This window comes from Alligator sinensis, unplaced genomic scaffold (assembly GCF_000455745.1).
Source record: "Alligator sinensis unplaced genomic scaffold, ASM45574v1 scaffold114_1, whole genome shotgun sequence".
Taxonomy (NCBI): domain Eukaryota; kingdom Metazoa; phylum Chordata; order Crocodylia; family Alligatoridae; genus Alligator; species Alligator sinensis.
Window position 1 is genome coordinate 326,642 of NW_005842525.1, and position 11,005 is coordinate 337,646.

At 44.8% G+C, this 11,005-nt stretch overlaps 1 protein-coding gene across 3 annotated transcripts in view; it reads left to right on the forward strand.

Moving 5' to 3' along the window:
* Window positions 1–11,005, forward strand: part of MINDY3 (MINDY lysine 48 deubiquitinase 3) — a 71,188-nt gene that overhangs the window by 592 nt on the left and 59,591 nt on the right. The window contains exons 2-4 of one of the 3 annotated variants that reach the window (XM_025213367.1): window positions 6,710–6,789; window positions 9,220–9,277; window positions 9,708–9,881. In XM_025213367.1, coding sequence (XP_025069152.1) covers window positions 9,758–9,881 — 124 coding nt within the window. In that variant the 5' untranslated portion in view covers window positions 6,710–6,789; window positions 9,220–9,277; window positions 9,708–9,757. Of the gene's footprint in view, window positions 1–6,709; window positions 6,790–9,219; window positions 9,278–9,707; window positions 9,882–11,005 lie in introns of those variants that run through there. The other 2 variants (XM_025213368.1, XM_025213369.1) reach the window with 2 other exon arrangements.

Sequence of the window (11,005 nt, forward strand, 5' to 3'; positions counted from 1 at the left end):
GCCCCTCCCCTCCCCTCCCCTCCCGCGCCAGCGTCGTGGGGACGGTCTCTCTCTCTCCGCCAGGCCCAGGCGCCTTATTCCCCCGGCCCGACCTCCCCCAGCCGCGTTTCCCCCCGCCTGCCTTTACCAGCCCTCTTCCTGCCCCCTCCCCCCCCCCAAGAAGCGGCCCTGACAAACTGCACAAACGAGGCACCCTGGCAGTCGCACCTGCATCAGATCTGTGAAGCAGAGACAAGCCCCATGCACCTGCACGCTTGGTCTTGGCTGAGGCTGTTTGTGACCCATGAAAGTAATGATGCAGTCGTGTCCCAAAGGAGAGGTCCTTCCAGCAGCTGGCAGCCCCTGGCAGTCTCGTCTCTCCCAAGCTGGAGAAGGGGATTAGAAGAGTAACGAAGGAAAGTTACTTTTCAGATTGCCATCTCCGCTAGCAGGCCGGTGCACGTGTGTGGGTCTCCTGGTGTTGCGCTCCACAGCTGGGGGGATCCCAGTGCTTTCTGCTTATCCTCACACTGTTACTGAGAAGAATCTAGTTTGCAAATGATCTGGTCAGACTGGGGACAGACTCAGGCCCCAGCCTGCCACAGATGCTGTGCCTGCTTAATGTTGTAGTTTAGGGGTTTTCACCCTTTTTAAGGAGTGTACCCCTTCTGGATACGCTTCTGGCAGGGTGGGGAGGGGCAGGAGGGGGTACATTATCAGCTACACCAGCCAAAAAACGCCAGTAGCCAGTGATGTTAATTCTCCATTTATTGGGGCTAATGTGATAAGGCACTGATGTATTGGTGCACCTCTACTGGAATTGTCATTTTGGACCCAGATGCTCACTGGGTAAAAATAACAAAGCTGGTAGAACAGGTTTATCTGTCTTGACAGGTGAAGTTAGGAGACAGGAAAGTAGTTAAAAGGATGCTATCGTGACGCTGAAAATTTAGGGAGAGACTTTAAGACATAGATAGCAAAGTCACTGGGAGTTGAGTCTAACTTGTCTTTTGAAATATATCTCATATTTTTCAGTTTGAGCACAATAAAAAGCATGACAATACAGTAAGCAGGGCTAGTAAAATATGATGTACTTTCTATTTCCTGTTGAGCTGCCCAGTACACTGCTTTACTCAGTAACCTACTAATGGTACATGTGGCCTGTTGTCTTTTCTGAAATATAGCTTAAATATCTGGTTGTGGGCTGCCATTTTAAAACGCAAAGGATTTACAAAGTTTAGAAGAAAATAACAGTATTGACATTTTTTTTTTTTGCAATGTTTCCTTAACTAATTAGACTTGTGGGGCCCAACCTTTTTGCTTGGCAGGCCAGATGGGCAGTGCCTCATCCTACCACACAAGGGAAAGGTACCTGACCTGGCTGTGGCCCAGCCCCAACCTGGTCCTGCAGGGTGGGGTGGGGAGGTGGCCCTGGGCTGGGGGAATGGGATGTGACTTGGCCCAGCCCCAATCCAGAAGCAGGGAGGGGCCAAGTGCAGGACTTGGGAATTTGGCAGTAGGGAGGGTGGCTATACTAATGGCCACCACTTTCTCCACCCCACCCCCTTCCCTTCCACCAAATTTCTGGGTCCATGGGGATTCCTATGGACCCGATGAGATGGTTTCATGGGCTGCATTTGGCCCATGGGCCAGAGGTTGAGCACTACTAAATTAGACTAAACTCCGATTCTCAGTGTTGTCTTCCAAGATATAATTTGATGGCAAATTTTTATTTGTGTGTGAATTTATTAAAATGTACAGGGTGAAGTCCAAAAGCATAATTGAAGTAAGACTCTTTGCCATTCCTGTATCCTCCAGTTGTATAGTAATTAGTATTGTGTGTGGCTGTGCATTTTGTAAGAGTAAAATTGGGATTTAGGAAGTTTTGAGTTCTGTCACTTGTGTTGCTGCTGTCTCACTGTGCATCAGGTTAGGACAACTTGACCAATTTCTTTATTTTCCCAATCTGCAAAGTATAAATAACATTTATATGCCTATTCTACAGGAATGCAGTTGAAGATAAATGTTGGTACAGTACTTTGTGTGTGCAAGTTACTATGAAAATGCTAGCACATATTGTTTTCATAGACTTCAAGGTTAGAAAGAAAGCAGCTCTTTTGCATTCAGTCATTTTACTGAGTATAATGATATCTGATGTATAAACTTCATTTATTTACTTAAATGGATTGTTGTCTCTGATACCTACTGCTAGCTCGTGTTTATTTCAAATAATGAATACCAAGAGAGACAACATACATGACTAGATGCCTTTTTCCTTTTTGCCATGGGAAGTAGATATAGAGAAGGTAATGTAAAGCCCCCAAGTCTGTCAGATTCCTGGTAAGGGTAGAAACCCTGTGTTGGGTCTCCTAGTCATGTACTTGTTTAATTATTATATAAATGCTGTCATTACTTCAGATACTTTACTGTTGATTTGGGAATGGCCGTTGTTAAGGAAAGGAGAAGGGTCTTATAGGCAAATACTGGCAACAGATCAGAGCTATCTGAAAACCTGCTTGGTTTTTTGTTGACTTGCCTTTCCACTTAACAGCCTGCCAGGGTCGTTGGAGCTAGGGAGATAGCTCCCTGAGGACTTTCTCCCTTCTCATCAGCACACTGGTCGGAATTTTGTTTCAAAATTACAAAATAAACCACTTCATATTTTTTAAATAATTGTTTTGGAATCTATTTCCCAGAGAATTTTAGAATTACTGGGTTTTATTCCAAATCAGAGAGAACCCAGAATTCTCAACATATGAACATATGAATTTTCTCAGATCTTCTGCCAGATGAAATGGCTGTTCTTCACACAGCCCAACAGAAAACGTTAAACAATTAAATCTTGTGTCCGTTACTAGTCTAGAGTTTGCATGCAGCTGAATTAGACATGTTAGTGTTTAAAAAAGGAAATGGTTTAAGTAAAAGCTGGCACAGCACAAAAATCAGGGAGCAATGTGAAGTGTTTGTAGTTAAAATTAGGGGTGCGTCGATAGAGGTTTTTGCGGCTGATACCGATAACCAAATTTTAAGGAGGCATGTCGGCCAATGCTGATCTGATTTCTGATACCAGCCCCGTAGCTTGGAGAGCCCCCTCCCCCCCCACATCAGACTTACCAGCTGGAGGCAGAAGAGAAGGGACATGAGGATGGGCAGATCAAGGTCCCTTTGTGGGGGAGGAGGGGGGCTGGGGTAAGCGCTGCCCAGCCAAGGCAGAGCAGGTGCAGGACGGTGCCGCTGCTCGTCCGGGGAGGCAAGGGGGGCGGGTCCTACCGCTGCTCGGCCGGGAGCTGCTGGGCCGTTGCTAGCCTGCTTGTCCCACTGCTCCCACCGCTTGCTCAGGAGGGTGTGCGCCCCCAGATCTGCTCAGGGCAGGCTGGGGCCAGGGCTGCACCAAGCTCTTTCCGGTGGGGCAGGACTGTGCTGGGAGGGGTCTGGGGGGGGGGGCCAAACCCCCCCCCCATACCCTGCGAGGCGGGGACCGCCATCGGGAGCCCCGGGACAAGCAGGCGAGCACCAGGTGAATGGGGTGTGGTGGTGGGAGCTGCTCCCCACCCCCCCTGCACACCCCAGGACAAGCCCCTGCACCTGCTCCACCCTGGCTGAGCAGCGCTTGCCCCTGGCCCAGCTCCAGCCACCCTCCTCCCTTCCCACGGGGGCCTTGATCTGCCCCCCAGTGCCCCTTCCCTTCCTCTCCCCCTACACCAGATTTACTAGTTGGAGGCAGCTCTTCAAGCTGCTGAGCTGTGCTCCTCATGTGCTGTGCATGTGCACAGACCATTTATTGGCTAAATTATCAACCTGATATGGCCAATTTCCGATGTATTACATTTTCTTTATATCAGAGCTGATCCAATATCAGACCGATGTATTGGTGCACTTCTAGTTAAAATGCACTCCCAGAACAGACAAGTAAATTTTTTTAAGTGATGATGTAAAGCAGGGCTGTCCAACTGGTAGCCATTAAGCTGCATATGACCCCTGAGGGCCTAACCTGGCCCTCTACTCTCAGTCCAGGTGCTGCTTCTGTCATCATTCTTGTGCTGCTGTCACTGGGGTCTCCTGGATCCCCCTCCCACTTCCAGCTTCTGCTTCCTGACCTCCCCCAGCCTGTAGATGGGGATGGCGCAGTCTGTGATCCCTTTCCGCTTCTCCATGATTCTCTCTGCAGCTGGAATTAATGTTGGGGAAAAAAATAGAAAGACTGATGTTGTATAGAAGACAGCAAGGGAAACTTGTAAAGAAGCAGAGGTGGCAGGGTGACTTGATAATTCAACGAATCAACTTCATTCAGAAATAGAGGCAGTCATGTGAAGAGGCCAGAAGATACAATATGGTCAGAGCAGTAAGGCCAAACTTACCTCAAACATACTGTCTTACTCTGTGTACTTTTTGCAGCTGGTAGTGTAGCTGCTTCTATTAGCAGGCATTGTCAATTAGCAGTACAAATGAGTTGTACCCTCAGTCCCATGTGGATGCATCTACGCTGCACTGCTGATTAGGGGCAAAGGATAGCATGTGCAGCTGTACAACTCACTCATGCAGATTTCAGCTCATCAGGCTTAGAAGAATGTGAAACAAATGCAGGCTTTCTTTATTATTGGATGGTACCACACAGTTGATCATTAAAGCCACTAAAAAGTACCACAGCAATGTGATCAAAAGTGTAGGATTGCATATAGTGTTAAAGGAGAATTTAGTCCATACTAAATCTACATCAGAAACTACCTTAGATTATACATTTGAATGCCAATAGATATGGGCAAGGGGCCATTTTAGCTTGGAACTTTGGTAATACTGCATACCATAAGGGCACTTACATAAGATGAACAAAATGATACTAATGAAAGATTTGGCAGTAGTATGGAGTAATAGAGATCCTGGCCCAATTAAGTGAGGGAATTGTATGTAACTTGCATCTTGGCTCTGCGTATAAATTACATCAGTATAGATTTATGTTATCTTAACCTAGCATCCTGTTGTTTATATATTGATCTATGCTTAATTATATTGCATCTACATTTTGCTGACTTAGACGAAGGAAAGTAATTTTCCTTTCTCATTGAGGAAGAGTCTGACAAGTAATGAAGGGTCTTGTAAATTATAACAATTTAGACTAGTGTCATTAGGTATATTGTATAAAAGAACAACATCTCGGTCTTTATAATGTTCTGACTTACAGTATGTCAAGTACTAAACTGTTATTTTTTAGTAGCCAATTGGGCTTGGGTGCTTCAATCTTATAGTTGAACTTAAAGAGAAAAAGCTTCAAATGTTCTTTTTGGGGCCATTTTGAATGTGGCTGCCTTGCAGGCAGTTAGCATTACATATTCTGTGGAAGGTAGAATTCCAAAGAGTCTAGTTCTATAGTCATCCAAAAATCTTTACATCTAAGAAAGGGGTTGGCAATCCTTGGCACATATGCCAGAGCATGCCACGCAAGGCCATTTTGCTGGGCATGCCACAGCTGGCCTGGGCTCTGAGCAACTGCCACCAGCTACAGAACACAGGCTGCTTGCAGCAGGCAGTGGGGAGGCTGCAAGCTCTGCTGTGAGTAGCCTGGGGGCAGGCAGCTGCTGTCCAGAACCTGGGCCAAGCAGATGCCTGCCGGGAGGTGATAAGCAGCCAGGAGGCTGCAACTGGTGCATGGGGGCCGGAATCCCAGCCTGGCTCCATGGCCGGTGGTGACTGCACACAAGTCTCGGGGCACATGGCAGGGAAGGGACCTGGGGTAGCACAATCCTGGCCCCTTTCTAGTCATGTGCCCCAAGGCACGCGTGCATCTGCCACCGCTATGGCATCAAGTTGGGGCTTGGGATCCCAGTGCAGTTGCTCATAGCTTGCCCATCACCTACTACAAGCAGCCTGAGCTCCATGGCAGCAGCGACTGCATGCTTACTTTAGGGTACATGACAGAGAAGAGGCCAGGGTTGCACTTCCCCAGACCCCTTCCCCACCATGCACCCTGAGCCAGGCCTGCCCAGAGGCCAGGCTGCTCACAGCAGGCAGCCATAAGGCTGCAGGCAGCTGCACTGAGGTCCAGAACCCCACTCTGACTCTTTGCTGGCAACAGCTGCATGTATGCCTCGGGGAGTGTGGCGGGGAAGGGGCCAAGGTTGTGCTGCCAGTGCCACACGAAGGATCGGGCTCCTTGCGGTTGCTCTGCCAGCCACCCCTGGCACACCAACATCTTCTAAGTTCAGGTTGCAGGGTTTTTTGGCATTCAGCCCGAAGACATTGCCACCCCTGATTTAAGATGTCCACTGATGGTTTCTGTTAAGATTAATAGGAAGGAGATGATCAATAGGAGCTTAAAAACTGCTTTTACACATAATGTAAGATAAGGTCTCTCCAATTTCCGAATAGGATTCGGACAGAATTTATTACTACATCAGAATGTGATTTACAGATATCCAGCACAAAGAAGATGATAGTGTGCTTAATCGTGTTATAGTGCATTGCAACTTTTTTTGGTAAAGTATACTGCTGATATAGGTAACATTGTATATAGTAACCTGCTTCCCTTCCTCTCATACTCCATATGTTTTTATTTTCAAATATCATACAGCAGAATCTTGTTTAAACTCTTAAACTGGTATGGTCTTATCTACAAAATTAACTTGATAATTTAAAAGTGAGGGAGGGTGAGTGACATTCCTATCATGGGGAAGTATGCAATAAATACAGTGTTGATTTCTGTACTTTACTAACCATGGCCTCTTTTCATTGTCAGGATTTGTATTTAGTGAATCTGAATCAACAGCATTAGAACAATTTGAAGGTGGCCCTTGTGCAGTGATTGCACCAGTTCAGGTAATATGCACTGTTTCAAGAAATAGTTTATAATTAATAGACAGCATTTCTCAGTTATTTTCCTTAATTTTTACACAACCATAACTAAATACTAATATTATGCAGAAGAGAGGGTTCTGCCAAATGAATTTACAAAATCAGATAAAATCAGAGAAACGAGTCCAGGCAGAAGAAGGGGCACAATCAGTCTAACCAGCGAGAGACTTTGCAGAAGTGTCATGTGTCATCTGGGAAGTGTGAAAGATTAATTTGGGCATTGGTAACTTGAAAGAATGTATAGCAATCTCAGTTTTTTTCTTTTGCATAAATGTGCTTCTGCTGGAGCATTTATAAGAGGCAGTTATTCACAAGAATTGAGAGCAGTTACGTTTTGTGTCTGCTAATATCTACTGTTTGAAAAAGAGGAAATATTAAACTTAGTCTTAATTAGTAAAATAATTAGAGGGGAATTAATATAACTGGTTTGTAAAAATTGATCCTTTCCGTTCTGGAGACTCTCATACTGAACTTTATATGAATTGCAGTCCGCTTGACTGCCTGTGATGATAGTTTTCATATTTTCAGTGTGCATGCTGCATCTCTTTATCTTGTGGACCACCTCTACTTTCACTGTGAATTAACATCCCACAACATTTCCTAATAGTACTGTGTCATATAAATGGTTGCTGGAGTCAATCTCCTAGCTCTTTCTAAAGTGGCTTAGTAGTTCTCCATAGACTTTTATGGTCTACAGACCACAATTTTGGGAGGAAAGGACACAGGTGGTCCATATGAAGGAAGAATATTCTCTTTTATATTTGCAAGTCTGGTCTGAGCTATCAAAGAGCTTGCACCAATGCCTCTGCCATCACTATCTTCCTTTAGCAGCTGTTTTACAAATTTAGCTATCAGGATTGTTTCCTAGCAGTTATCACTGCAAGCTGTCCTCAGTAGGTTTAGTATGCTAGCTGTGGCAAGTTTCCAGAGTGAAGTAATGTTGTATTTGGAACCATTAGTAGGAGCTGAGTGAGATGCCAGAGCAAACTGCAAGCAGATGGCCTCCAAAGTGAGTTGTTGAGGGTGTTACAACATAGAAAGCTGTAGCAGGCCTCCATTTGGCACCATTGTCTCTGAGTTGATTGATGGGAATTTGATGGACATCTATACATTTGCACTAGGGTGTGGGTGGTGTGTGTATTAATTAGAGTGGCTCTCAGGAGCCTCTCTAATTAAAAAAATGCCTGTCATTAGAACACGTCAGAGCAGACTTGATTAATTGAACCTACTAGAACGTTCTAATCAGAATGTTCCAGCAGCCGTGCTGTCACATGTATACAGTTTCAAAATGGCGATTGGGGTGCTTTAATTAAAGCTCAGATGAACTTTAAAACACCCCTGCCACCATTTTGAAACACAGGCACACTGAATACACGTGATGGCAAGGCTGCTGGAGCATTCTGATTAGAACGCTCCAGTAGGCTTGATTTATCAAGTCTGCTCTGACGCGTTCTAATTGGAAGGTGTCGGCGCAGGTATCCCTCACATACAGGAACCTGTTGATTCTCATGATCACCTTTATAGATATAATCTCCTTTCTGAATTTGTTTTTAAAATTCAGGGATCAGTTTAATGAGTTTCAGTGACGGGAGGAGGAAGTGCATCTAACATAAAGATTAATCTTGGAGACCCTGCAACAAGTGCCACTGGCATAGATATTTCAAGGGAGAAGGTTGGTTAAAAAGCTCCTGTAGAAGAATAGATTAGATAAGTGAGCCTGGATGAGGAGGAAAACGAGAGGGTAGCTATGAGGGTCAAACAAATTTAACAGCCATACCTTATGCTATCATAAATTAAGCCAGGGAATGTAAATCTTTCTTTACGCTTGCATTATAGGTGTTACATGGGAATTACTGTTGCAAAACTTGTTTTCAAGTTGATGCTTTAAAGGCTTCCATATTTGATTTTGAATGGGACATTCATAGACAGTTAGAGCAGATATCTAAGAAGGTGCTGAATTTTCTGTCAGACCTGAGGCAGCATGCGCTTTTAAAAATCATACCTTACAAGTTGCTGAGCTCGTTACCTGCTTACAATGATTGGTTAGATCTCTGGGCAGAAAAAGGCAGTCTTGAGAATAGCTTCACATAGAGAATTGAGTGAAGGAGATGTACCCTGAGCACGAGTTACCTTGGATATCCAGAGTTAGAAATAAACGTGTTCTGGTAACCTCAGTTAATGTTAATACCTTACGTATGCATACTAGGTTCTAATTAGATTGAATGATAAAATTAGAGAACAGAGGCTATTCTGGGAAGCTTTCATAGTTTGATTGCAAATAATTTGACAGAGGTCTGATGTTCTTTAATGTAAACATAATGTGCCGTGTAGAACTGAAGTGTTAAAATGTCATATGCTCTTGTAGTCTAACAGTTATTCCTTTTAATTACAAAGGCATTCCTTTTGAAGAGACTTTTTGCCAGTGAGAAGTCTACTTGGAGAGAGTGTCAAGGTAAGTAGAGTTTGTTTGGTTGGTATCATCATTGTTATCATTATTATTGTAACTTGCATTGCAGCTTGCATTTCAAAGAGATTAATTTTTTTAACTGACTGTGCTATAGTGCTGCAGGAATAAATGGTATGTACAATGCATGTGGCTGTAAACTGCCAATTTTGGTACATCAGTACTGGTTTGTAGAATTTGCTTATATTGATGTACATCACTGATTGAATTGTTCATCTTGGAGTAGTTAATTTTTTAATAAATATAATTGAGATGGATTATAATCACCTTGAGTCATATCATTCAGAGGCTGGTTTTATAATTCTTCCTTCTAATTTGGCCCCGCTAACTAATAAGTAGGTGTGTACACTTAGCACTAATAGCATGTTTAAGATGGTGATTAACATCAATTTGGCTGATTGAAGGTCTGATCTTTCAGAGGAAGAACAGAAGAACCTCCTCTCACATACATTATGTGACATTTTGGAAATGGTTTGCTCTGATAATTCAGAATCATACTCTTTGGCAACATGGATAAGAGGCAAAACAACCGAAGAAACTGCTAGTATTTCTGAGAGTCCTGCAGAGTCAAGTCATCAAGAGGAACAACCTTGTAAGCTGAATTTCTCCTCTAAATGCCCTGTTGTCTTTTGAGGAATATTTCATTCTTTTAGGGAATTCTCAACATCTGTACAATACACTATGTGTATAACTCTTTCATTATTATTAGATAAGGATTTTTTTTCTTTCTGCTTCGTTGTTATAGATGGATTTTCTTTCAGTAATATAAAATTTAAATAAATCTCAACTCGGCCTGATGTCACATTCCATTCTATAAAAACTGTCCATCAGAGTTGTTTCAGTTTTGTTTCTTTTGAGGTCACGCAATTTGAGCATTCTTTAAAAGGAATACTACACTTTTTTTTAAAGCTTTTTAGGGGCTGACATCTTACTAACTGCTATTCAGCCAAACCTAACCACATTGTCAGCTACTTTTCCCATGCCTGGGATATCTACCTAACACTGTACTTTTGCTCTGTGATGGACTCTTATGAAAACCTGGTAAAACGTTAGGGTATGTCTTAGAGGTGCATTGCTCGGATATTGGATCAGTACTAATATAAAGAAAATTGTCTGTAGCGGATATCGGGCCAATAATTTGTCCGATAAATGCCCGTAAACTGGTAAATTGGAAGTGGGGAGGGAAGGAGTGTGGGAGGGACGGATCAAGGCCCCCCCGGGTTGAGGGAGGGGGCAGGTGCTGCCCCAGCGGGGAAGACATGGGAGGGAGGTGCGGCTTGTGAGGTGGGGACAGCTCCTGCCGCTGCTTGCACCCCAGGTGGGTGTGGAGGGGGGCATGTGCCCCTGGATCTGAGCAGCGTGGCATGGGGTGGGCTGCAGCTGCAGGGTGGAGCTGGCGCTGCATGGGGCTTTTCTTGCTGGGGGCTGGGCTTAAAGCAGGCTCCAGCGGCACTGGGAGAAGGATGCAGCCACCCCAAATTTCACTGCAGCTCCACTCCCGGCCCCACACCACTGCCTGGCACAGCCCTGGCTCTTCCTGGCACTTGGGTGGAGGCGGGGCATTCAGCTGGGGCTGCTCTGGGTGGCAGTGTGGGGCTGGGAATGGAGCTGTGAAATTTAGAGTGGCTGCAGCCTCTTCCCAGCATTGCCGGAGCCCGCTCTCCGCCCAGCCCCCAGCAAGCAGAGCCCCACACAGCACTAACTCTTGCTCCACCC